The 27459-nt window shown below is 45.6% G+C and overlaps 6 protein-coding genes across 8 annotated transcripts in view; 3 read left to right on the forward strand and 3 right to left on the reverse strand.

Moving 5' to 3' along the window:
* The window catches only part of LOC109471478 (N-fatty-acyl-amino acid synthase/hydrolase PM20D1-like), a 3116-nt gene extending 629 nt beyond the window's left edge, over positions 1–2487 (forward strand). Inside the window, exons 2-5 of the mRNA XM_019770813.1 lie at positions 98–555; positions 1001–1117; positions 1265–1716; positions 1918–2487. Coding sequence (XP_019626372.1) covers positions 98–555; positions 1001–1117; positions 1265–1716; positions 1918–2175 — 1285 coding nt within the window. The 3' untranslated portion in view covers positions 2176–2487. The remainder of the gene's footprint in view (positions 1–97; positions 556–1000; positions 1118–1264; positions 1717–1917) is intronic.
* Positions 2488–5140: 2653 nt separating this feature from the next.
* LOC109470561 (kelch-like protein 24) lies at positions 5141–7626 on the reverse strand. Of its 2 annotated transcripts, none has more exons than XM_019769528.1 (2): positions 7551–7626; positions 5141–7137 (listed from the first exon to the last, which is right to left on the reverse strand). In XM_019769528.1, exon 2 carries the CDS (start codon positions 7133–7135, stop codon positions 5396–5398), a length of 1740 nt encoding a protein of 579 aa, XP_019625087.1. In that variant the 5' UTR covers positions 7136–7137; positions 7551–7626; the 3' UTR covers positions 5141–5395. The 2 variants fall into 2 exon arrangements, with proteins under 2 accessions (XP_019625087.1, XP_019625094.1); XM_019769535.1 differs by having other exon boundaries at positions 7555–7611.
* A 1745-nt stretch (positions 7627–9371) lies between these two features.
* On the reverse strand, positions 9372–12189 carry LOC109470550 (kelch-like protein 24). Its single transcript, XM_019769518.1, has 2 exons — positions 12074–12189; positions 9372–11259 (listed from the first exon to the last, which is right to left on the reverse strand). The coding sequence occupies exon 2, from the start codon at positions 11253–11255 to the stop codon at positions 9510–9512; it is 1746 nt and encodes a 581-aa protein (XP_019625077.1). The 5' UTR covers positions 11256–11259; positions 12074–12189; the 3' UTR covers positions 9372–9509.
* Positions 12190–14495: 2306 nt separating this feature from the next.
* Positions 14496–15739, forward strand: LOC109470994 (serine/threonine-protein kinase pdik1l-B-like). Its single transcript, XM_019770125.1, has 2 exons — positions 14496–14579; positions 14726–15739. Exon 2 carries the CDS (start codon positions 14737–14739, stop codon positions 15601–15603), a length of 867 nt encoding a protein of 288 aa, XP_019625684.1. The 5' UTR covers positions 14496–14579; positions 14726–14736; the 3' UTR covers positions 15604–15739.
* Positions 15740–16058: 319 nt separating this feature from the next.
* On the reverse strand, positions 16059–20027 carry LOC109470600 (kelch-like protein 24). The gene is made up of 3 exons (XM_019769588.1): positions 19946–20027; positions 19475–19611; positions 16059–18745 (listed from the first exon to the last, which is right to left on the reverse strand). The coding sequence occupies exon 3, from the start codon at positions 18739–18741 to the stop codon at positions 17062–17064; it is 1680 nt and encodes a 559-aa protein (XP_019625147.1). The 5' UTR covers positions 18742–18745; positions 19475–19611; positions 19946–20027; the 3' UTR covers positions 16059–17061.
* Positions 20028–20280: 253 nt separating this feature from the next.
* Positions 20281–27459, forward strand: part of LOC109470515 (kelch-like protein 24) — an 11277-nt gene continuing 4098 nt past the window's right edge. Inside the window, exons 1-2 of one of the 2 annotated variants that reach the window (XM_019769480.1) lie at positions 20281–20388; positions 20844–22718. In XM_019769480.1, the coding sequence (XP_019625039.1) occupies positions 20848–22626 (1779 nt within the window). In that variant the 5' untranslated portion in view covers positions 20281–20388; positions 20844–20847 and the 3' untranslated portion in view covers positions 22627–22718. The remainder of the gene's footprint in view (positions 20389–20843; positions 22719–27459) is intronic. The other variant, XM_019769486.1, reaches the window with a different exon arrangement.

Below are 27459 nucleotides of genomic sequence, written 5' to 3' on the forward strand. Positions count from 1 at the left end.
CCATATATGGCTGACCAAGATATAGCGACCAAATAGAGGCTTTGGTTGATTTATTGATCGATCTTTCGATTGATTGATTGACTGATTGACTGTTCAGGTTCATCCAGTTCATCCGTGAGAGTTTCCCGACGATTCACGGCTCGCCGCTGGTCCGGAGGCAGGTCGTCGGGAACTACAGTCTGTTGTACCGAGTGGCTGGTTCGGACGCCTCGCTACAACCCTACATGCTGGCGTCTCACCTGGACGTGGTGCCAGCCACAGAGGAAGCAAACTGGGAGGCGCCGCCGTTTTCAGGACAACTCAAAGATGGTTATATCTACGGAAGAGGAACCATAGATATAAAACACACTCTGATGGGGTGTCTGGAAGCCGTGGAGTTTCTTCTATCGAGAGGACGTCAACCTAAACGTACTTTGTACCTCGCCTTTGGACATGACGAGGAGACGGGCGGCCATTTTGGTGCGAAGGTCATTGCTGACGTGTTGACTCAACAGGGAGAGAAAATGGCGTTTATTCTCGATGAAGGAACTCCTGTAGGAGACGGTCTTCTGCCGGGTGAGTCTCTACATGTCATATTCTGACAGTCATTGGAATTTTGTAGTTTGAGGCCTGAATAGTGTGGCAGCCTGAAGAAATGTTCTAATCGGGAACTCGGCTTCAGATGTCTTCCTGAGGGGCGATGCCGGTGCCGATGCTAGATGCGGGTTTAATAGCCTGAGAAATGGCTACGGAAAAGGCTCAAATATTTACTTCTTCGTACGGTTGGAGGGTCTAACTTCTTGTTTTAAACACAAAGGGAAAAGTTATGATGGCCAATGAGTTGATGATAGAGGCACAATTCAGTACCAAGGACAGACACAACAGTGCCAGCGTACACACCATTCAGAAACAACGCCAGTGTGTACATCATTCAGTACTAAGGACAGGTACAATACCGTAAATCCATCTGGTGGATATATTACCGCTAAATTGTTCATACGTTCTTCCTCCCATCCTTCAGGTGTAAGTAAACAAGTTGCCCTCATCAGTGTAGCTGAGAAAGGCGGGTTGCAGCTGCGTTTAGAGGTGGATGAAGAAGGAGGCCACGCCTCTATACCTAGATCTGAGTCGGCTATCGGTAAGTAGGAGTGTGCTGTTTTAGCCAGTCAGTTCTTCTTTATTATCATCAAATCGTCTTTACCTGCTCTCCTAGATATCCAAGTCATTTCTTGGATCCTGTTACTGACCACTTAATCTTCCATGCCCAATTTCTTTATTACTTTAGGAATTCTCTCCAAAGCTATCAGTAAGCTTGAGGACAGCCCGCACCCTAACATGTTTGGGACGGGTCCGGAGACCCGGATGTTGGAGTACGTTGCCACGGAGATGACCCTGCCCTACCGGATGTTGACCTCTAACCTCTGGCTCTTCTCCCCATTGGTCGCCTGGGTGTACTCGAGAAAGCCGCAGACCAACGCCTTGGCCCGGACGACGACCGCCCTGACACGCTTCAACGCTGGGGTCAAGGATAACGTCATCTCGCCCAGGGCCACGGCCGTGATAGACCACCGGATACACCCAACGTCAAGTGTGGAAGAAGTCATGGAGTTTGACCTCAAGGTCGTCAATGATCCCAGAGTCAAGTTCAGCGTCATAAACAGTCGGCAGCCCTCTCCGACGTCACCTTACGGGAAAGATTCTCCAACATATATGCTGCTACAGGAGACTATTCAACAGGTAGGACGATAGAATACTACACATGCAGTGTCATCCGCGGGAAGGCTGGGACTGAGGGTCATGCGGAGTACACCGTGTTGTATTTTATTTATGTCATACCCACGCTACAAAACAAACATTTCAATGTGAAATGTGTCAGAAATTGTGACATGTGTCAGAAAATGTGACATAATATTAATCTTATAGACATGTTGTACACAGATCTTCCCGGACGCCCTGGTGGCCCCCACAACCATGGTAGGCAACACGGACACACTATACTACTGGAACCTCAGCAGCGCCATCTACCGGTTCAACCCGTGTGTCATGACGTCATCAGACCTACCCAGATTCCACGGCGTGAACGAGAGGATATCCGTGAAGAGTTACGAGAGGGCCATGAACTTTTACTATCACCTCATCGTGAATATGGACGAACCTCTGATACTAAAGAGATATAGACACGAGGACGATTTATAGAATATATAGAAGTATATTCTTGTTTATTTTACTGACATACTAGTATATTTTCTCAGGATTGCGATAAGTAGTTACATATTGATATCCTCACACATGATTAAAGTAACGACAGCAAAACAAGACAGTATCAATTGAAGAATTACATAAAAGGCAGCGGTTCAAATAAACAACAATCAAATAAAACAAATTATTCAGTGATTGCAGTTGTATAGATCAACAAATTAAGGCCCTCCATATTATATATCTGTCATTTACACTTCTAGTATATTACCTTACTGGACGTCTACGTTTACAATCATTCATTGGTGCTATTACTGACTAGAAATACATCAAAAGCTTTTAGATTCTAATACAAAATTGTGTAATCTAAAAGTAGCGTTCTAATGATATGTATCGAGAATAAATTCTACAGTCGCAACCCTCATTTCCTCATGGGAAAGAGGTAATGCCGACACAACCAGCTGTTGTTGTCAACCCTTTCTTTGTTATTTACTCGAAGATGTTCTGGATATCAGGGTCATTTTCTTCCTGCACTGTCACAGTATCCTCAGCAATGTCTGATAAACCTACTTCCGCATACGGTTCAATACCAGTACAGCCAAGTTCATTCGGAATCCTCTCATACCTTCCTTCCACGTTGACGTAGTCGTGGTCGCAGTTTGCCTCCACTATCTGCCGTACAGAGTTTGCGTCGTCTTTGATAGACGTGTAGATGTGTTCTCCGCGTCTCGGACACTGGGAAGCACAATCCGGGCTTGCCCTGGCTTCAACTTGTGACAAACGTGCTCCAGCGTACGACTCGATCGCTGTGGGTCCGTCTTGGTTTACCATCGCTTCTTGGGGGTCTCCCAGGTTGAGATGTGTGAAGTACCTCTGGTTTTGAATGAGCTGGTTTCCCGCTTGCAATGCCTGTTGTGCATCGGTGGCGGTACCGTACATTTGGTTCTCAACTAGCGGGTGGTTGTTAGCTTGCAGTGCCCTCTGAAGTGCCATCCTAGCGCGCCGGCGTTTCGTTCTCCGCTGTCTCACCAGCAAAGCTGACAGGAGCACTATAACTAGTATCAAGATTATGGTTCCAAAAGCAGTAGCAACGACAGTTTTTGTGTCCACTTTCGATTTAGCGTTTGCGGTGGACGCTGTGGGAAACGTAGTTTGACTTACCGACGTAGTTACTTGAGCCCTGACGAAAGATGAAGTGAAGGGCGCACTAGTGGTAGCTACTAAAGACGCTATTTGGGTTGAAGTGTACGATGTTGTCAGTTGTTCAACGGTCGCTGTTGCATTCGTGTCTGGTTGACTTGTTGCACTCTGACTCTGCTCTGTCTCTGTGCCGTTGCCTGTGCCACACACATCCTCCAATGCCCGACGGAAAACTTGACCCTCCACGTGCTCAGGACTCGCGCATATTTCATTTTCACTGCCCAGCATCAATCCGAAATAGAGGAAGCTGTTGGGGCAACTTGGGCAACACTTCTTAAAGTGCGCCACTCCGAAATGCATGCACTGCGCCCACACACAACGTTGCACACACCTCACTTCGTTCCACAGCCAGCACAACTGACTGTCACAACGAAACGGGTTCTTAGACACGTCCACTACTGCGTACTTTGCGGCCGAGAACGTGAAGGACTGCTCTGGGAACGAGGAGATGCTGTTGTTGCTGAGGTTGATGGTGGTGACGTTTGGGGTCACGTGAGCGTCGATCCTTCCCGACACTTGAGCAATCTGATTGGACGAGAGATCGAGGTGGACCAATGATGGAACGTTGTTGCTAAACCAATCCCAGTGGACGGTTGTGATGAGATTATGGCTCATGTAGACGCTCTCTACCTTTGCTAAGTAGGGCAGGTTTGATATGTTCGTGATACTGTTCCATTCGAGAGACAGAGACCTGATGCTCTCTTTGTAGGGGATGTCAGCAGGCAGCTCGAAAAGCTGGCAATGGTCGCAGGCGAACTCGTAAATACGAGACACGTTCCTTCTCGCGAATACGTTTGCCTGTACAGTGCTCGCTACTGACAGGTACAGAAGAAACAGGACTGCTCCTGGAATCGTTGGTGACGGTGTGGGGAACATCTTTTGCCTTACTTTGAAATATTTGAATGTCTAAATATGGCCAACCGTTATAGCACTACCTTTTCGGCATACAAGGCACTGGCTTCAACAAGGTCTCAGAAATGTTTGTGAGCAAGATGTCTCACCGTATGCAATGCAGTATATGCAGACAGGAAGTAGCCTAGTGGAAGAGACCACCTTTTGGACAGCCTTGCTGATTGGAACGCACCGCCTCTGCCGTGTCGTTAGCTGTTGCTATTTTAATACCCCGTTGTTCTTCGTGGGACGATATGACGAAAGTCCAGTGGCTCCACGATTTCGAAAAATCACAGGTAAAGGATCGATGGTTCTCGCTTAGTGTACGCACTGAAGACAGCCTCAGCTTCGTCTGAATGAGATCATGATCAGGTAATGCCCTGTCTTTTATGCGTCCGTATGTCTTCAATATTAAATACAAACGGGGAGATGAGTCGGGATGCTGTAGGCAACGGGCGGAGATTACACATTGCCAGCAGCATTCTTGGGTGTCTTCATCAACACAATAACATCCTGTTTTTCTCGGACGATTGCGGAAGGGGGAAATACCAATTTCCCACTGACATTTGGTTCGTAATAATACCACGGAAATCAGTTGCACAAACTGGACATTTTTAGGAGAATGTATCTGCACAAAATCGGCCGAATTATCATTTGTTCGTTGCGAAAATAATACCAGAAAGATATAGAAATATATTACGCCCTAAAGGCGGTTTATTGGTTATGTGAGACAAGCAGATTTGTGAATTTCTACCATCCAATCTTACAACACTCTACCCCTGAGACACCATATGCAATATTTGTCCATTTCTAGTAAATTCTACAAAAGAAGAATGTACATCACATTACAAAGCTGAAGCTAAGACTAACTAAAATGAAATTCAGCACTTAGTGAGTAGATGACAAAAGCCTCTTCTTATATGAATTTACATAATAACATCAATGGTCCTTGTTTAGATCATGCTAGAACCATGATACAAACTTTACATGTCTAGGTTTATGCCTCAGGGGTTCTCAACTTTGAAATATCACCCACAACCCCTAAAACTGCACATGCGTCGTGAACCAGTGCATCGTAATGAACCTTGTGCAAACAGCTTCAGACACATGATTACACGCATTGCTACTGTTAGTCTTTGGGTACTGTTACAGTGCAGTGTCCATCAAGTGCAAATGGCATATCCTGAACCTTGACCATCGTGTCAAAGATGGTGTCGTAACACTGCACTGTGGCGTGGTTCCCAAAACGCAAAAATTTCAAGTTACCCGCACGTTCAGACAGTCTCACGGTGAAGAGTTCCGGTTTGGTCTGCCCGCCAGTGATGTAGATTTCAAAGCCGCACACAGTGGCGCTACAGTGGTCCCACGGGACCAGCGTGTCTGCCAAGTCCTCGTAATACGTGTCATCCTCTCCCCCGTCATGGAAGAGCATGGCACACTTAAACCCCCCGCCGACCAAGAAGATGTCAATGTCGACCGTGCACGCCTTGATGTTCCCCATCGCGGTTGGCATTCGCATCTTGAACATCCACTTCTTCTGTAAAGGGTCGTAGCACTGAACAGCATCCGTTTCGTTGCGGGTGACAGGATCAACCACTCCGCCGAACACGTACAGCCTCCCTTGGCAGGCGGTCAGGCCGAAGTTGCTGACTGCTTGTAGCAGTGGTGCGGCCTTGTTCCAGCGGTTGGTCCTCTCGTTGTACACCTCCACATCACGCAGCATGCGGTTCTCGACATTGTCCCCACGGCTGTGACCACCAACGATGTACACCCTTCCCTCCACAACTGCCATCCCGTGCCAGAACCTCCCTTTCTTCAAGGATCCCAGGCGATTCCATGTCTTCTGGGACGGCTTGTGCCGCCATGCTTGACGGGCGGACTGGCTACCACCGGTCACGATGATATCCTCGTTAAAAACACAGGCTGCAAAGCCAAAGTTGCCCTGAAGTTCTTGTGGCAGTGGATTACTCTCAACACAGTGGGAATCGAGCTCGAGTCTGCAGACGCTCTCGTTAAAACTGACATTCCCATTCATGGAGTGATTTTTCACACCGCCGAGAACAAGGATGTCGTTTTGCGTAATTATGCGAGGGCTTATATGCAGAGACTTATCCTTAGTGAGTTCCTTGATACCGGGAACCTTTGCCAACACTTTGTCTTTCTTCAGGACATTCTTGAGATAGTCTCGGTCCATACTTGAGAAGGAAATGCACTCAAGCAGCTCCTTGAGGTGTTTTTGCCGTTCTTCAAGATCGTGCCTCACCCAAAGCATGACCACCTCCAAGACCCTTTCCTCTTTCTTAGCATGAAGGCAGTCGTCTGAGACAAGCCTCTCGAAGAGGTCAAAGGGCAGTTGAAGAAACTCCTCAGCCTTGCAGGCCTCTTCGAAATTTTTGAGAGCGCAGTGTCTTGCGGTGTCTGCCAACTCTTCACAGTTTATCCTGTCTGCTAGTGCCCAGATTCCTATGCACGTGTCCGGACTCACGTTCTCAATAAGGAACTTTTCACAAGCGTTCTCGACAGTCACAATCTGTAGCATGTTGGCCGTTATGAACAGGGACTGGACATTGTCATCGTTGAGTGTGATCCTTGATGTGTAGGCGAAGTCCACTAACATCTGCAGTGCCTCTGCGCTCACCCCTCCTATCTCTATCTTGTCCTTCCTGCTCTCGCTGAGGCCTCCGCTAAACATGGCCTGGAAGTAGTCACTGCAAGCAGCGAGAACCAAACGGTGACAGGGGATCTCTTTTCCCTCGGCACACAGGGTCACGTCCACCAGCAGACCGCCCGATCGCATAGTCCGCAACTCATCGAAGAACCAGGCTGCGTAGAGGCCGTCCACGGGATCAAGACTGTCATTGTCAGCCATTTCTAAGCATAGAGAAGAAACAGATAAAAAGCGTAATTAATTAAAAACAAAACTTCATCCCAACATCTGCTTTCAACAGACTCAACTCAAAAGGGTTCACAATCATGCCATTGTAGAATGTTTGGCACTGGTGTGGATATATAATTGGCACTGTGTTATATCTATTGTTTTGTCCCTGTGGGTCTTCGTATTTCTTAATTTCTATTTATGTCTACTATATTACTGTCTTTAATTTGCACACTTGAACGGATTTCAATCATTCAGTCACTTTATGCTCTTTCGTTTTTCTCTGAATACAGACTGTATTTGACAGCTAGACTAGAGTCTAGTTTCACCCCAATCCCCCTCCCCCCCCAAATCTCCCTCCTACCTTTGCTATGGAGGTTAAAAAAGAAAACAAAGACTCATAACCCACCTACATATGATGTTCGCTGAGCACTGAAGTAAATTACCCACGGACGTACGTGCGTGTTCACAGGCAAAAACGTGTTTTTGAATGTAACGGATTGGATCTAGAATGTCATGGAGAACACTATGTACTAGTAGTATTCGGCTGTTCTGTCTTTTGCGCTCTAGTGCGCCCCAGCGATCCATATCGACTAATTGGGACCCTGGGTGCCAGACTGCAGCCAAGACAGTTATGCCCACCGACCTAGAAAAGTTATTGTGACATAGACTATTGCTTTCCGATTCTATGTTTCTGGTTTGTTACCAGGTATTACTTACATGTCACAGTGTGTACCACTTATTTTGTATTTGTGTGTTCTAATTGTAGAATTTTCAAACATACTATGAAAAACAAATAAAAAGAGTGTGTGTAAACTTCATTAACAGCTGATATATGGAGTGATTTCTTCTTCCTCTACATGTATATATGAAAGGGATGTCAAAACTAATAATTTATTCAACAAGAAATCAGAGATTTCCAACTTCCAGGACGCATTTTGGTGACTTTCAACTTTCAAGATTTCAATTTCACAGACCTCTGGAACTGGAGGGGATCGCACGATGTAATCTAATTGATTAAAACATATGAGTGCTACACCATTTCCTGAACTTGTTTACATACATGTAGACCTACCACCCATGACCACTTACATTTGGGCATACTGGGTCACCTTCTGGATTAACCTCCTGTCAATCAACTGTCAACATCACCTCCCGCCATCCACACAATCATCACTACTTGGACAAACCGATACACAAACAAAACAATACTTTTGTATCTGATACTATAGTAATGATATGGAATTGAATACATGTATCTACAGCAAATACACAAGTAGCAATATACTGCTAAGATACTGTACTGCATTAGCATATAAGCTACAGAACTTTCAACATGATGTTAGTCCTTGGCAAAAGTATCTGCTGGCAAAAAGAAAAATGTTGTTAACCACTTATGATTCTGAGTTGAAAAAAAAAAAGAATGTTGATACATTTTTACTATATAAGTTTATTCTACAGATTAACACACTTAAAAAAATATTAAAACAACATATATTTTGAAAATGGTAAGACTTCTACAACATGGTAATTAAAAAGTGCAGTATTTATTATTAGTCAAGAAACTCTGTTAGAAAAAGTAACATTCTCACATCTAATATTATCGGTAGTACAATTTGTGAAAAAAATTGATAAATTTAGGAAATACAGGTAAGTATACATAGCTATGATGGTAAAAAGTTATAACATAAATAGAAAGGGAAACGGAGAGGCTGAATACAATGAAAATGCATTTTCCCTCCATGGTTAGGAGCAGAAGTTTTGTTACCAAAAGTACCATCTGCAAACCAAATGCTTAATCAGTATTTAGGGCAGAGCAAGACTTCTTCTTAACCGAGTTTTTTACGTCTATTGATTCCCCGTATTTCGGGGGTATAGACGGGCTTGCACAGGTGCATGTTTGGGCTTGTCATTTTGCCCCTCAGCATGCTGAGGTGCACAACAGCAAGCCTGTGCAAGTCTTTTTTTTTGAAGCAAGGTTTTTACTGACTGGATGCCCTTCCTAACGTCAAACTCTAAAGTTTTTGACAGCTTTCAGAGACTGGCTGTATGAGGAAATGTGTGTTAAGTGCCTTTCCCAAGGGCACAACATCGGGGTATGTAGTAGGTGGATTTGAACCCAGGGCCCCCGGGTCCCGGGCCGAAAGCCCTACCACTATACCACACGACGCCACACATAAATAGCCATAACATAAATAGAAAGGGTGGGTGGTTCGCGACCAGACAAGACATAAGTCAGTATACAGTTGAGATCCCAAAACAGTCCTCAAGAATGAAGACTGTACAAATAGGACAGTCAGTTATGGACATGGGAGCCTGGAGTACTAAGTACACCTGCCAGAGGGCATGCCTGAGCCTTGTGTACAGACTAAGTCTTGGCTATGGTCACAGTGCGGTGTCCATACAGTGGCTCTGGCAGATCCTTACATAACACCATGGTGTCACTGTTCACGTTGTAACACTGCACAGAGCCGTAGGTCTCCATCTGACGCACAGTGCCGTTTCTGGTAGTTATCATTTGATGTACCCTGCCACCGGATATGTAGATTTCTGCACCACAGACGAAGGCGCTGCATTGTTCCCACGGGAACAGTGTTTCTGCCATGGGCTTGGCAATCTCTTCCTCGAGATCAACACACAGCACATGCTTCAAACTTCCGCCAACGATGTAGATCTTGGAGTTGACTGTGCACGCTTGTATGCAGGACATTTTCATTGGCAACTGGTGAAGAGTCCACTTGTTTTGGGACGGGTCATAGCCCTGGAACGCCTGAGTCTGGTTCTCCCTGAAGTCGTTTCCATCATACACATATGGCTCGCCGCCAAATATGTAGATCTTTCCACCATAGGTGGTTATACCAAAACTGCTCACTGCTAGCTTCAGTGGTGCAACCTTCTTCCAGCGGTTGGTCCTCTTATTGTACACCTCTACGTCGGACAACCTCTCAATGACATCTGGATAGCTTGCTGGTCGCGAACCACCCACCACGTACACCTGTCCCTGCAAAACTGCCATCCCATGATTAAATCTTCCAGCCTTGAGACTTCCAAGCTTTGTCCAAGACTTCAGAGCTGGCCGGTACCTCCAGGCTTGGGTCAGGGACTCGTGACCCCCCGTCACAATGACGTCACCATCAACAACACATGCTGCTATCCCCCTGTTCCCACGAAAGGGCATGGGCAGTAGACCACTGTCTATACACTGAGAGTCAAGGCCAAGTCTGTAGACACGACTGTTCAAATGCAATCTTGGCCCCATTTCTGGGATGTCACCGTAGTAAAGCCGAGAGCCACCAAGAACCAGAATTTCTTGCTGGCTAATTTCACGAGTGCTTTCACTTGTAGGCCGACTCTTTGCCATTTGCTTGATTCCACGAACTCTTGCCAACACCTTGTCTCTCTTCAGCATGTCCTTGAGATAGTCTTTGTCTATACTTGAGAAGCAAATACACTTCAGCAGCTCCTTGAGGTGCCCTTCTCGTTCTTTAAGATCATGTCTCACCCAAAGCATGATCACTTCTAATACCCGTTCCTCCTTCTTGGCCAGAAGGCCCTTGTCTGAGACGTATGCCTTTAGTAGATGAAACGGCAGCTGAAGAAACTCCTCAGTCGCACACGCTTCTTCAAACCATTTCAGAGCGCAGCCTTTCGCTGTCTCAGCTAAACGTATAGACAACATCCTGTCTGCCAGCGCCCATATTCCACAACAAGTCTCTTTGTTAACACGTTGTTGCAGAAACTCTGCGCAGTGACCTTTGACCCCAAAATCCTGCAGCATGTCCGCTGCTTCAAACAGGGACCGGACATTTTCTTCAGTGATGTTGACTTCGGACGTATAGGCATAGTCTACCAACTGCTGCAGTGTCTCTGCGCTCACCCCTCCTATCTCTATCTTGTCCTTCCTGCTCTCGCTGTGACTTCCATTGAACATTAGTTTGAAGTACTCGCTGTTGGCGGCTAGAACCAGACGGTGACAGGGGATCTCTTTTCCCTTGGCACACAGAGTCACGTCCACTAACATACCCTCCGATCTCATGTTCTGCAAACTGTGGAAGAACCAACCTGCATGACAACAGCTGACTGCTGGTGAATTTGAACAGCAGTCCTTTCCCATCTTCCTAACAAAGAGAGGGAGAGACAAGGCATTCAGTGATGGCAGACTTCACCCCCTCAAAATGATATTCTGACAGGACATTATGCAAAGTGAACTGCGCCATCTGGCAGAACATAGAAAAACGGCAACGCACACAAAGATCTAGTAGTACTCTGGGCAGACAGAAACAGGGCACTTTTTGTCTACGCAAAACTCAAAAGATTGTAACGACACATTGTAGGAACTTGCAACACGAAATACAAATGAATAAAACTGCTTACACAAAACATCACTATCATCGCACAATAAGGTTATACCAAGGGGGTTTAAAATCTTGGTTATACATGTACAAAAAATGACCAGCATCAACATCATTTTTAAGAGACTAAACGTAAAAGGATTGATATTATCTCTTATGTTGTCCCTATCTCCAGGCAGATCCCTTTCGGTGGCAAAAAGGCCATATATAAAAAGCTAACGATCATTTCCCCACAACCTCTGCTTGGAGAGTAACCTATGAGCCTTCGTACTACAAATCTGGCTGAAAATCAACTGAAATGATTTTCGTATCTATCCGTACTTTTCACCCTCAAACTGAACTGACATCACATGATAAATTTCGCTTCACGTTCTTGCATTTTCCGTAGAACATTCGTTCAGGTGTAACAGTGCTAAACTGACCATGCTAAATGGTCGTGCGACCTTTTAGTGCAAATCCAGAGTTGAGATGCCCACCCCCCCACCCCAACTAGTAACGTTACAAGCGACATCATCATGATCATATTTCCGAAACATTTATACGGACAAAACTTTGCTGCTAACGTTGCTGGCATACTTACAGCTTATCTCTGTCACGGACAGCTTGCTAAAAACAGTATTGATAAAATTATGTGGGAGATGGATGTAACGGTGAAGTTCGCAGGCTGTGGCGGAAGGAATCGCAAGACATGCCCAAACACGCTTGTACCACAGGGAATATATGCAAAATTTCTGGGCGGACGATTCTATGTTAGAAAAGGGGGAGTTTAGTTTGTTTACATCTCCAATTTTCACACTATGATCAACAATACGTGAACTGTTGTACCTTTATGAGATGCAACTACGGCTTATATTTGTTTTTGTACAGTCAAGTGTACAGTTTTACTTTGTAAAGGTTTTTTTGGAGAAACTATCCTAAGCCATTCCCCCCGTAGACTTTTGCAGTGTGCGAGAACGCGCTGTATGTAATTGACCCCGACCTTACAATCTTATTATCACATACTTATACTATCGAAATTTGTCCGCTTATCGAGATGTCACATAACAGTGAGAAGGAAACGGCTAGAAAAGACACGGGAAATACCCCGAATCGTGTGACATTTCGTATTTCGTTCAAACCTCATGTTTTCAGGCGCCTAATGTTGACAATGTATCTAGAAAACTGTTTTGCGACTCCAAATTGCAATCATGTGGCTGAGTTTGATGTCGATGTAATTCGTGAAATCTTGGTGAAATAATCAAGAAGTTGATGCAAGTGCCCTGAAAGGGGGATAGAGGTCAGACTCTCTCCCTCCTTCCTTTCTTTGCTCAGGAGGTGAAAGAAAGCTCATCAAAGACAAAATCCAGACTCACCTACACTGATGTGAAGTATTGTCCGGCACTGCTGAAAGAAATCCCCCGTGACGTGCCCTCAGGCAAAAACGGATTTTTTTTTTAAATAACGGATTGGATGTAGAATGTCGATGTCATGGAGAACAAACACTATTCGGCTGTTCTATGGCCTTCTATCTTTTGTGCGCTCCTAGCGACCCTGGGCACCAGACTGCAATGACGTTACCAGCTGCTAAGGCAACAACCAATTGCAGGTTCACACGAACCACACCTGAAACAGAGGAAGTTGCAGAGTCGAAACACACCGTAGCTTGAAGACGCTGGTAAGGTCTGCCTATAAAGGAGCTTGAAGCTCCTGGCCACGTCGGGTCTGCATCTATATCTGCACCACAGCCATTGGCCTGCATAACCGTAGTAGGATCTGGTACCAACGTTGTGAGTCATAAGTGTAAAATGCGTCTGTTTCGTCGTAGGCAGAGTCGAGTAAGTCATGCCGGCCTTTCTGCTTTACTGGAGGCCAGTGGCACCATGAGCCAATGTAACAATAAACTTTCGATTCTTAAATAATCGAAAGTTTCTGTACGTAATATGTACAAAATGTATATCCCTAGCTATTGTGCGCTTTTCGGTATGTTTGAGGATGTATGTTGCAAAATCTATCATGGTCAGTATTATGGGGCGTGGTGACCCTTTTTGTCGTTCTTATTTAAAGCCATATAAGCCGTTGTTGTTCCTGTTTTTAGTTTCTGTGTGGATTTTTTCGTTGCTCTGCGAAATCCATCTATGTAATGTATGTAGATGGTACGTTGGAGTTTTTTTTCTTTTCGTTGATCGGTTGTCAACATTTTATTTTGGGTGTGAATATGAAATGACTCTAGCCTCCTTCGCAGACTTGTAGGGCGGCGGCGTTATACGCGAATTACGAATTATGCCGCGGAGGGACGATTTTACCCCGAGCGAGTTTTGCCCAGGAGCTCGAGAGACGGTTTCGCTGCCCAGGTCTCTCGGCAAAATTAAAGTCCCTCCACGGCAAAATCGTCCGGATCCCTCCGCGGCATAATTCGCGTCGCCTCACCGAATAAAATAACGCCGCCGCCCTACAAGTCTGAGGAGATGACTCATGTATAGAGTATTTTCACAGTGGAGTATTTTAATGCGGCGTTTGAAGTGGAAGTACAAGCAATTACAGGTTTCGTTTTCGTGTTCTTTTGTGTACCTTCACGGTGGCGCGCCCAGGACAACAATAGGAGTAATATTAATGAGCTGGATCCATCGGTCACATAAATTGCTCTTGACATGGTTTCGGTAGCCTCTACCAGGCTTCGGGAGGCGGATAGAAAGAGTGGAAATCGGCCAAATAGAGAGATAGCATGCCAGGGGAGTTGGTCTGCTGGAGGGAACAGCTTGCCGCACCCCTCCCGAAGCATGGTAGACAGAGGCTATGTTTTCGGCTGTGGGATCATATCCATGCATGAGTGTATGCAGTCAGCTCTTATCAAGATGCAATCATTACGCACTGGTGGTTACAACAGAAATATGGAAGTAAATGGTATGAGTTAACGTACAAAGGAAAATGTTTTAAATCAGAAATCAAGAAAGTAAGTTGGAGGTTGGCTTTTCGCGCTTCCATCTTTCACTCCAGGCCCTTAACTTCCCCCTTTTTGTGCTCGCAGGGTTACGGAAATTGATATAGTAACCCTCCAGGTACGATCGACAGCTATTGATTGGGAAAGAGGATTCAAAGATTTGCGAAAGGTAAGAATTCTAATTATATGGGCATGCATAACGGTGGTAGTACCTGGTAACAACGTTGTGAGTTGTAGGCAAAGTTGAGTCAGCCATGCCTTCCCAAACACTGATAAAAAGGATTTCAAATCTGATGACTTTTTTGACGCTTGCAGAGGTAAGAAAAATGGAACGGACACAACCCGACAACTTTGAAGTGGGTGAGCTGTTGGGGGAAGGAGCATTTGGGCAGGTTTACAGAGCCACAGATCGCACTACCGGCAAAATCGTCGCTCTGAAGAAGCTGAAGATGGACAACGAAAATCAGCGACGTTCGGCCGAAAAGGAGCTTATACCGTTAACGCAATTAGAACATAAGTCTCATCCTCACATTGTGAAGTTTATCAATTATTTTGTGAAAGATAACAGCCTGTGGTTGGTGTTGGAATATTGTTCACAGGGAAACCTAAATGATTTCCTGCTTGAACAGAACCCCGGTAAAGATGTGAAGCTCCGTTTGATGAAGGAGATTGCTAGTGCGGTCAGCTTTCTCCATGACAATAACATCGTACACAGAGATCTCAAACCTGACAACATATTGCTTACCGGGAATTCTAGCGCCCCGGTTGTAAAAGTGGGGGATTTTGGATTGGCGAAAGTTTGTGGGGTTGGAGACGGCTCGCTGATAGAACACTACAGCATAATATCTCCGTGTGGTACGCCGTTCTTTTTGGCACCTGAAGTGTTCAGAGCCCGTGAGACAGGGGAGAGCTACAGAATGTACTGTGACGTGTTCTCAATGGGCGTCATTTTTGTAGCTATGGTTGACGGAAAGCGATATGAGGGAAAGGTGGTGGCATATGTGTCTGACCCAATCCCTTTCGGTGAATATCTGTGTGATAACCCTCATGCGGATCTTTCGGACAAAATCTTAAAGGGAAATGTGAATCGGCGGTTCAAACAGCTGGTTTTGTCGATGCTCGATGGGAACTATAGTAAAAGGCCCAACGCTTCTTCTGTCCTTGAACAACTTCATACCATGGAGACACTGTAGCTAATTGAACCAAAATGACCTGAGCTGGTGCCTCTTGATCTTATGGTAGCTGGTAGATTGAATCGCTCGTTTCTTACCCTTCATTGTACTCCCAGAGAAAAAGAAAAAAGAAATCTGGAATTCCAAACAACTGCTGATAATTTTAGACATGATAAGACGTGTTCGAAGTGGAAACATGTTATACTTTTGATTTTTGTTTGCGATTAATATCAATTTGATTAGGGTTCTAGTATGTATCCGGTGACGGTTTCCTGATCTTTCAGGTTTGTTATTACTTGTGTGTAGCACTTATCTTGTGTGCGGCGTTTGTTGGTTTTCTAGAATATAACGTTATATGTACTTTGAAAACCAATGAAAAGAGTGATTGTAAACTTCAGTGTTAACAGCTGATAATTAGTCAAGAAACATTTAGAAAAGGCAATTCAATAGTCTTGCATTTGTAATACTTGTTTATTAGTACAATTTGCTGATGTCGACAAACTAATAGCCACTTAATGTTTCATTTGCAACTACATGTAAATGGATAAATGTAGGAAATGCCAGTAAGTATATATAGTAAAATTAGTTCTGTTCCTGCAAAAAATGACAATGACGTATATGCAAATGGGCGTATACTGATACAAACGTCGGTTACGGACATGACAGTTCTGCAATACTTATTATACCTACATCTACCAGAGGACATGACTCAGCCTTGTGATTTAAAACATTATATATCATTTAAGTCTGGAATATCATTGTGATTACATATATTATGCACATCCCCACAGCTAACTTACCCACCAAGCTGATGTGGTCTTTTGGCCTCCTGATTTGTATTGGTTATGGTGTTAGGGAGAATGTTAGACTACTTAATAAGAACCGAGAACTTTAGACATACGGTACAGAATAATGTTGACAACTTTTTTCATGGCAATAAAAGTTTTCACACACGATAACTTCGTATGTTGTTTTGTATATGATTTTGTACACTTAGAGATGAGCTTACATGTTTCATAAGTTTGCATTATGTGGGCTTTTCAAACATGTTAAATAGATTATCAAACATACATTTTACATCCAGGTCTTACAAGGTCTACTTGGGGTCAATTTAACATCCATCCGTCTTACCGGGTCAACTCGAGGTCAATTTTACCTCCATGTCTTACAAGGTCAAAGGTCAACTCAAGGTCAATGTTACCTCCATGTCTTACAAGGTCAACTCAAGGTCAATGTTACCTCCAGGACTTTACGAAGTCAACTCAAAGTCAATTTTACCTTCAGGTCTTACACGGTCAACTCAAGGTCAATGTTACCTCCAGGTGTTACAAGGTCAACTCACGGTCAATTTTACATCTAGTTCTTACAAGGTCAACCAAAGGTCAATTTTACCTCCAGGTCTTACAAGGTCAATTTTACAAGAGGTACTTTGAAAACAATGCTCAGGCTGAGTAACACATTGTGCAAAAAGGCTCCCCACTACTTGTCAATGGTTACAGTGCAGTGTCCATACAGTGGCTCTGGCAGATTCTCACACAAGACCATGGTGTCACTGTTCACGTTGTAACACTGCACGTAGGGCAAGGTTTCAGGGTTACCCCATGTGCCATCCAAGTTACGGAATTCATCATGGGCCAAGCCACCGGTTATGTAGATCTCTCCCCCGCACACTGTGGCACTACAGCAGTCCCACGGCACCAGTTTGTCGGCCAGAGCCTCAAAACGCTCTTCTTCCGGATGGAAGCACCACACGCCCTCTAATACTCCACCGACCAGGTAGATCTTGGAGCCAACTGTGCACGCACTTAGACCACTCTCTTCCTCTGGCAACAACCACGGGTCCAATGACCACTTTTCGTTCTTTGGGTCGAACCACTGGACGGCAAGAGTCGCAAAATCCTCATCAGTCTCTCCACCAAACACATAGAGCTTCCCTCGGCAGGCAGCTATGGCGAAGTTGCTCACAGCCACTCGTAGTTGCTTTGTTAGTTTCCAACGGTTGCTCTTCTTGTCGTATACCTCAACATCAGGTATCATGTACTTCTCTGGACCGTCTGTCCATTCCCTGATGCGTCGATTCTTGGCACCACCAACTACATATAGTTCTTCCCCCAAACCTGCCATCCTGTGGTCGTATCGTCTGGTCCGCAGATTCGCCAGCTTGACCCACAAGTTCTGATGTGGTTTGTACCTCCACGCTTGCGACATAGACTTGTCTCCACCCGTCACGATTACGTCATTGTCGAAGGTGCACACCGCCATTCCACGACTACCCTGAAATTGTTTCGGCAGCGGATTCACGTCAGCGCACTCAGAATCGAGATTCAGTCGGTAGACTAGGTCGTTCAATGACGTCATGGTTTTTCTGACACCACCGATGACCAGCATGTTCTTCTGGAGGATTTGGCGAGGTACCACATCCACAGTCTGGCTCCTCATCATATGCCTGATCCCACGGACACCTGCCAACTCTTTCTCTTCCTTCAACAAGTTCTTGAGATGGTCTTGGCCTATACTTGAGAAGCAGACACACTTCAGCAGCTCTTTGAGGTGTTCTTCTCGTTCTTTAAGATCGTACTTTACCCAAAGAAGGATCGCATGCAAGACTTGAAACTCCATGGCAAAAAGGCCCTCGTCTGAGACATAGGCCTTCACTAGATGAAAAGGAAGTTGAAGAAACTCCTTGGTTAGGTACAGATTGTGTACACCTAACGATTTCAGTGCCCAGCTCTTCGCTTTCTCTGCTAAACATGTACGCGACAACCTGTCAGCCAACGCCCACGTTTCCAAACACGTTTCTCTCACATACTCTTGCAGAAACTCTTCGCATTGTTTAGAGACTTGTGGAAACAGCAGCATGTCCGCTGCTTGAAACAGGGCATGGACGTTGTCAGTTGAGACGGTGAATGTGCCTGTGTAGGAATAGTCCACTAAAAGCTGCAGTGCCTCTGCACTCACCCCTCCTATCTCTATCTTGCCCTTCCTGCTCTCGCTGTGGCTTCCATTGAACATGACTTTGAAATATTCGCTGTTGGCAGCCAGAACCAGACGGTGACAGGGAATCTCCTTTCCCTCGGCACACAGAGTCACGTCCACCAACAGACCCTCTGACCGCATTTTCTGCACTTCAACTAGGAGCCAGTGTGTCTCCTCTTCCATAGTCCTAACAAAGAGAGAGACATATACATGTATTTTGTTCAATTTCATAGATGGTAGCCTTGACCCCCAACCCCTTTAATATGACAGTGAAAAGGTTTTTGGCGGAACACACAGAAACTGTCTCATGTGGCATAAGTGAACTGCATAATTTGCATACGACACACACTGATCGACCCTCTGCCAGAACAACAGACAGCCCCCAGGCCCCTTACCCCTTACAAATGTAACGCAACTATTTGTGTACTAAATACTCTCTTCACTTGAACCAATGAGCTTGGATGAACTGGGAAAGTTTTTGCTCTCGCAAATCATCTGTAAATATTGATGAAGACAAGTTGCACAATACATGTATTTATGTATGTAACGAAAACATGTCTGTCGAATCAAAAACAACGGCCTGGCCCGATCAAAACAATTTATTGAGGTTCAACCCCTTAGCTTGAACTTGAGTCTCTCAGGTCGCTCAATGAAAGAATAACGATATAGCTTTTACCGCTCCTCAACGCTGCCCCAGAGCTGGCTGCCCTCTAACTTCTAAGAAGTCTCTACTCTACTCTACTCGAAAAGCTAGAAGCATCCCCCCTCCCCAAACACACGAGGTCCCCAAGCCGACCCAAGGAACCAGGCAAGGAACCGCAGTATACAAAATTCAACGTATAAAAATACTGATAATAACGTTACACTGAACGGGGTATTATCTTCTAGCATCCGTGGCATATATAACGTTACTTACTTTCTTTTCCTGGAACAGACTAGTCGAAGAAATTATTGTGCAAACAGAGTTGATCGTCGACTTCGCAAAGCACGCCGCCTGGGCATGTTGTTGACACCAACATGGGAATGAGATGCAACACAGCTGACCAGAAGAGTCTATTCAAGAAAAGGGGATGTTTCCATACAAACGTTGGATTAAAAGAGGGAGAGACAAGGTCCAGATATGAAATATGTTTTTCCTGATATAGTCATTAATCATTTTTTACTACTTAACAAATTGCGTACTATAAGACGCCTGGGAGTTTCTTTTTTAGATCCTAGCTTGAAGTTACCTAACCCTGATCCCCTATACGACAATGGTTCAGTCGACCCTTGCTCGTCCATTTCTTCGCAAGTTTCGCGCCAGTTTTTCTTGTTTGTAACGTTACTGTGGAGAGTAGCGACAGAAGACGTGGCATCTGATGAAAAACTCACAATTTTCCCCACCAACCTCTGCTTGGAGAGTAGCCAGCTGTCCCCGTGGGGTTTTACTTCCTGTGGTCATCTCACAACACGTCTAACGCCCACTGGCTGAATTTCTAAGAAACTGACAGAGACCGACTGAACCATAGCCGTACAGTAGACCAAGGCAATCTAAATTCTAAGAGTAAGAAAATACTTTCAAGCGTCTTACACTACACATTTCTCAACACAGCATTAGTTTAGTTACATCTTTCTTTTATGTCGGAAAAAGCTTATTTGGCATCTTTGCTCGTCTCGTCATTTTCAAAGATCAGCGTTTAGAAGAAAACACCCCTTTATTTAATAGACTCTTCCAATCAGTTACGTTGCTGCCGGTGTCAACATGCAACATGCCCAATCTTGCCGTGGGGAAGTTGGTGATCGGTTCGTTTGAACTTCTGCGTTTCGACCTGCCTTTGCCAGAAAGAGACAGTAAGTACATGTATGTCACGAATGCTAGAAGAGTTACCCAGTTTAGTGTACTCTCAGTGTTTGTTTTATTTTGGAAGTAACGGTTGTTTTAGTGTTCTAAATAACTTCTATACTGCGGTGCTTTCGATTGGGGTGTGGGGTAGAGAAGTAACGGTTATGTTCTTTTATGAAGGGACCTGAGAAAGTTACTGATGTACAAGTTACAAGTTCAATATCGATCAAGAGACCCCAGAGAGTAAAGTATATTGTTAAAATGTGTTGTTTTGGCTTAGAGTCTATTTGTGAGTATTATATATGTGCAAAGTGAAACGCAGTTTCTGTTCATGATAACGTTACATGTGTGACAGAGGAGGCAGTACAGTTTCTCTGTGTTTTCTGCCAGAAAACTTTTACTGTCATGAGGGGGGGGGGGTAAAGTCTGCCATCTCTGAATTCTTTGTCTTCCTCTTTTTTAGGACTATGGAAGAGGATCCCTGTCCATCATCAGTTAACGTTTGTCACACCAGAGAAGAATGGTCAGCTCTTTTCAAAGAATTGCAGAACATGAGATCGGAGGGTATGCTAGTGGACGTGACTCTGAGTGCCGAGCAAAAAGAGATCCCCTGTCACCGTCTGGTTCTGGCCGCCAACAGTGAATATTTCAAGCTCATGTTCAACGGGAGCCACAGCGAGAGCAGGAAGGACAAGATAGAGATAGGAGGAGTGAGTGCAGAGGCACTGCAGCAGTTGGTAGACTACGCCTACGCATCCAAAATCACCATAACGACTGACAACGTCCATGCGCTGTTTCAAGCAGCGGACATGCTGCAGTTTCTCGGAGTCTGTGACGAATGCGAGGATTTTCTGGAACCCCACATAAACCAAGACACGTGCTTGGGAACGTGGGCGCTGGCTGACAGGGTGTCATGTACGAGTTTAGCCGAGAAAGCAGAATGCTGGGCACTGAAATGGTTCAAGGAGTTGTGCACAACCGAGGAGTTTCTTGAACTCCCTTATCATCTGCTGAAGATGTACATCTCAGATGAGCGCCTTCTGGCCAAGGAGGAGCAAATCTTGGAAGCGATCATGCTTTGGGCAAGACACGATCTTAAAGAACGGAAAGGACACCTCAAGGAACTGCTGAAGTGTGTCTGCTTCTCAAGTATGGACCAAGACTATCTCAAGAACATCCTAAAGGAAGATGAAGTGTTGGCGGGTGTTCGAGGAATCAAGCAGATGATGAAGAGCCAGTCTACGCACACGTCACCTCGACAAATGCTCCAGAAGGACTTTCTTGTTCTTGGTGGTTCTCGACTTGTTCTTTGTGCAAATGTTCGCGGAGAGGTGGAGCCAAGATTGTATATGAACAGTAGTGTCTACACACTTGGCCTTGACTCTCAGTGTATAGATACAAGTGCACTGCCTGCACCCTTTCATGACAGCAGGGGGATAGCAGCATGTGTTGTTGATGGTGATGTCATTGTGACGGGGGGTCACGAGTCCCTGACCCAAGCCTGGAGGTACCGGCCAGCTCTGAAGTCTTGGACGAAGCTGGCAAGTCTGAAGAAAGGCAGATTCAATCACAGGATGGCAGTTCTGCAGGGACAGGTGTATGTGGTGGGTGGTTCCCGCCCAGTGAACTACTCTCGATCCGGAGAGGCCATCGAACGGTTGCCCGACGTAGAGGTGTACAAGGAGAAGACAAACCGCTGTAAGAAGGTTGCACCGCTGAAGCTTGCAGTGAGCAGCTTTGGTATAGCCACCTACGGTGGACAGATCTATGTTTTCGGCGGCGAGCCTTACCCTTATGAAGGTAATGATCTCATGCGGAATGAGACAGATGCTGTCCAGCGGTACAACCCTGCCCAGAACAACTGGACGTGTGATGACGATGTGCAGTTGCCATACCCTTTGTCGTGCATACAAGCGTGCACGGTCGACAATAGGATCTACATAGTTGGTGGACAGTTGGAGTGTGTGCTGTGCTTTGATCCAGAGGATTCATATGAGCCCTTTAGGGACATGGCGAACACACTGTTTCCATGGCAGCACTGTAGTGCCACGGTCTGTGGTGAGGAGATCTACATATCAGGCGGCAGGGTGCATCAGCTCGTAACTGACGGAAACGGTATTCTGCGCCAGGTGGAAACCTATGCTTTGGTGCAGTGTTACAACGTGAACAGTGACACCATGGTCTTATGTAAGGATCTGCCAAAGCCGCTGTATGGACACTGCACTGTGACTGTAGCCAAGACTTAGAGTTAGATATCAGTTGGCTCAATTGATTTGAAGCTGACTTTGTCTTAGAATTGTTCTAAGTTGGATGTAAAATTGACCTTGTAAGACAACACTTGTAAGTGCCAACTTCCAATTTTGAATTTCCCGCCAGTAGATTAAGTTAGTATAGCTTCCCGCCAACTCCCTGCCCCCCTGAGCTCCAGGGTAGGGAGCCCGTCTGTCTGGGACTTAGGTAGACAAGGCGACAGGCAGTGCATAAGGCACAAGCAGAGAGACAGAAGTCTGGTGTGGTTCGTGAGTTAGGACCAAAAAGGGCCTGGGCACAGAAGTCCCAGGAAAGACCAGAAGAGGATTACAAAGGCCTGGATACAAGGATCCAGGAAATCCAGAAGAGGATTATCAAAGGCCTGGACAGAGAGGGTCCAGGAGATACCAGAGGATATTCTGTGGAAGGACGATGAGACCATACCAGTTTTACGTCAAGAACTCGCCAAGAACTCGCCAAGAACTCGCCAGGAACTTGCCAAGAACTAGCCAAGAATTCACCAGGAACTTGCTAAGAACTTGTCAAGAACTTGTGCTTTGTTCCTCGAATTGGGATCAAGAAAGCAAACTGCCCTAGGAATACAATTACCAACAAGAACTCTACCAGCAAATTCAGAAACATCGAACTTATACGGCGGAAGTAGAACAGGGCGGATTTCAGTTTGTATTACTAACTCTACTGAAGATTAAACATTTATGACGTATTCCAATCAGTTTGTACGACTTCTTCCCTGAAGACCAACAGAGGTGAGTTCGGTAACACTTCCTCATACGTCCATCCCATGCAGAATAGCAGCAGCCACAGTAGTAAAGTGGTGCTGCGCCTACAGTAAAACTGGTGGTCTTGACAGGAGGTGTCAAGTAAAACTGTGTGTCTTCGACGGAAGTTACATCGAAGAAGTAAAGGACTGTTTGCAATTACAGTAAAGACTAGTTGCAATTAGATCACTAGAGGTCCATAGAAGTTGGAATCTACGTGAAGAAACAAGGCTTGGAACTTTGCATGGCACGTAAGAGTGCATGAGAAAACTCCAAGAAAGTGTTTGCTTTATCAAGAGAGATCTAGTGAAAGTTGTGCAGAACAAAGGGTTTCTTGAGCTGAGAAATCTTATCTGCTAGCCGTGCTGATCGCTTGACATGTAGGAATGCTGACTTGATTAATGACCTCGCCCACGAGAGAAGCAGGCAGAACCCTCCTGCACAAGGGAACCTTACCGTAAAACAGCTAATTGAAGCAACTTCGGTTTTGGAGGTAAAGATTTCAGTATTTCCGAGCACAAGAGCCATTTCAGCAACACATAGACACTGTGTTGAGAAAAACCCATAGGATCATAGCATACAAAGGCTCCCATACGGACATTTGGGAGAAGTTTAGTCGTACATGATTGACAGGCCAGATGGCTTAAGCAGATGTGAAAGTCATACTTCCACACACCCTGCTAAAAGACCTACCGTAAGTCTGCAAATTCAAGAAGGACTATTCCACCTAAAAACGGTAAAATGAGGAACTGTCAAGTGCAAGACCATTGAGTATCATTGTATTGTGCAGCACACTTGAACACACAGGTTCAACAGCAAACTAATCGGAACTGTTGGAAAAGATTTGTAGTTTACGAGTACACTTACTGGAAGCTACATGATTGACATGGCAAAAGGTGCCTGTTAGGCTAGAAGAAATTCTAGAGGCCTGTGCTGAATCAGACAGGAGAACTGTGGAATACCGTAAGGACTCAAATAAAGGAGTACAAATTAAACAGTTGTAAGTTAGGCCTCTCGCAGAAAAAATTGAAGCCATTTGGAAATGGCTGATAAGAAGTCAGACGAGGACCGCTCTACAGTCAGAGAAGACAGACATGTAGAGGAGGAAACAGAAGGTTTACAAAAACGAGTACCTAAGAAAGCTGACTGGGTCAGTGAAGAAGAAAGTAGAAGAAAGAAGACTCACAGATCGGCAGTCCTGGGCCGACTAACGCACAAATCAAACGTGCTAAAATCGTTAATGGAACGGAACGACTTATCGGAGGTACAGAAAGGTATGGAAGAGTGGCAGAAGGCCTACTGTGACCTTGAAGAGGCCAGTGGTGATTACCAGACCACTCTAGATGCAGATCAGCTGAAGGAAGACACAGAGAAATGGGTAGGACCACGCTTTGCAGAGTTAGATCAGTTCAGAGACAGGGTCCATGAGTGGATTAACCTGACTTCAGAGAAAGAAGAAGAGACGGGCATCAGACCGTCCGACAGTGTGTCACAAGCATGCTCGCAAGGTTCCAGTGTTGCCTCAAGCGCTAGGCTGAGAGCAGAATTAAGAAGGGCTGAGTTGAGGGAAAAGGCGGCTGCATTGGACCAGAAGATGAAACTGCAAGAGAAGGAGTTCCAAATAAAAAGAGAAGAGATGGAGCTCAGAAGGCAGCAGGAGCTGCTAGAGGTTAGAACCGAAATGGCACAAGAGGAGGCCAAGCTCAAGGTTATTGACAACTTTGAGGCATACGGTCAGCCACAGCCAAGGATCCGCCTACCCTTTGAGCCGCCAACTAGTGAGCACCAGGGGGAAAGAAGTGACCAGTTCAGGACGGCCCCGACAGTGAAGAAGGAGCCCTATCAAACATCCCTGAACCCGGAAGCAGCTAGCTTCACATCGACAAGTCGTCGCGACAGGGAAAGACAGAATTCCCCGACACCAGAAGAATTCCTTCAAGGTCTGGTAAACCAACAAGCAGAGGTTACCAAGTTAATGATGGAACATAACAAGAAAAGCAGCTTGCCAACAAGGGCGATCATTTCATTTGAAGGCGACCCCCTGAGCTATACCCAGTTTATAAAGGCATTTAAGCATGCCATAGAGGATAAAACACAGGACCCAGAAGACAGGCTTCATTATCTGGGGCAGTATACCAGGGGAGAAGCCAGGGAGTTGGTAACAAGTTGCGTCCTGATGGACCCCGAAGAAGGCTTTAAAGAAGCAAAGAGATTGCTAGAGGAACGGTATGGTACGCCATTTAAAGTATCACGGGCGTATGCTGAAGAGGCAAAGAGATGGTCGGAAATCAAGCATGATGTCAAGCCTGCCTTGAGGAAGTTCAGTCTCTTCCTTACAAAATGCCTGAACGCAATAAAGGGAGATCAGTATCTCCAAGAGCTGGACCACTACACCAACATCGCGCTCTTGGTCGGAAAACTTCCTTACCGACTGAAGGAAAGATGGCGACGTAAGTCGCACGACATCCAACGGCAAGGAAGGGTTAAGTTCAAGGACTTAGTAGACTTCGTCAAACAAGAAGAACAAGTATCATCGAATGACATGTTTGATGACAAGTCAGCCAAGGAGTCATTCAAACGAAATCCAGGAACCCGTTACCAAAGGGACCGAGCAAGGGGCTCTAGCCTGGCGGTAACGACGGAGCCAAACCAAAACAGAGCATTCTGCCAGTTTTGCAACTCGGAAAGCCACGGCTTAACTGTGTGTAAGAAGTTGGGCGGAAAGCCGTACAAAGAGCGTCTGGACTACGTGAAACAGAAAGGCTTGTGTTACGGATGCTTGAGCGGCACAAATCATCTAGCCAAAGAGTGCTGGAAAAAGGCAACCTGCACAACTTGTCAAATGCAGCACCCGACAGTTTTGCACCGAGACACACCTCACAAGGAAGCGTCAGTGGGATGTGTAAAGCATTCGAGCAAGGAGGGTGTGCCACCCATCATTCCCGTAGCAGTACGCAGCAAGAAGTCAGGAAAGACTGTGCAGACCTATGCACTCCTCGACAACGGAAGTGACGTAGTGGTCTGTACAGAAGCCTTGAAAAGGCAGTTGAAGTCAAAAGGAAGGGAAACTAAGTTGTCCCTCAGCACCATAAATGGCACCAAAGAGGTGAAAAGCGAAGTATTGGGCGACTTGGAAGTGCTGGACATGGAAAGGAATAATTGTATTCCGATCCCCACCGCCTACGTGCAGGAGAAGATACCAGTTTCCAAGGAACGCATTATCTCGACAGAGGATCTAAAGGCTTGGCCGTACCTCAGGGAAGTAGAGATGCCCAAAATTAACGCAGATATTGGCTTGCTGATTGGTAACAACGTGCAGAGCGCCATGGAGCCATGGCGTATTATCAACAGTCAAGGAGGGGGACCTTACGCAATCAAGACATTGCTGGGATGGTCCGTTAATGGTCCTCTCATGGGGGCCAGTGATGGAAAGATGGCAAGTGTCAACCGGATCAGTCTCGAACAGCAGTTGACCCAGTACTTCAACAACGACTTCAACGAGAAGATTGAAGACAAGAAAGAGATGTCTGTAGAAGATCAAAGGTTCATGAACATCATGTCAGAAGGGACGAAGAAAGAAGAGGGTCACTATCAAGTACCTCTACCCTTCAGAAACAGCAGACCAGTTCTACCAAACAACAAGTCAGTTGCCCTACAAAGAGCAAAACATCTGCAGAAGAAGATGTCCAAAGACGAGAAGTTCAAGGAAGACTATGTACAGTTCGTGCAAACTGTGATAGAAAGAGGATATGCGGAAAAGGTGCCATCAGAAGAAATGGAAACGGAAGATACAAATGGTGGCAAAGTGTGGTACATACCCCATCATGGAGTGTACCATCCACAAAAGAAGAAGATAAGAGTCGTCTTCGACTGTGCCGCACCGTATGCAGGCACATCCCTGAACAAAGAGCTACTACAAGGTCCAGACCTGACCAGTACTCTGGTTGGCGTGTTGACCCGATTCAGGCAAGAGCCCGTGGCCTTGATGGCAGACATAGAAGCAATGTTCTCCCAAGTCAAGGTACCAGTAGAAGACAGAGACTACCTACG

The sequence above is a fragment of the Branchiostoma belcheri genome, unplaced genomic scaffold (assembly GCF_001625305.1).
Source record: "Branchiostoma belcheri isolate BF01 breed outbred unplaced genomic scaffold, Haploidv18h27 scaffold10, whole genome shotgun sequence".
NCBI lineage: Eukaryota > Metazoa > Chordata > Leptocardii > Amphioxiformes > Branchiostomatidae > Branchiostoma > Branchiostoma belcheri.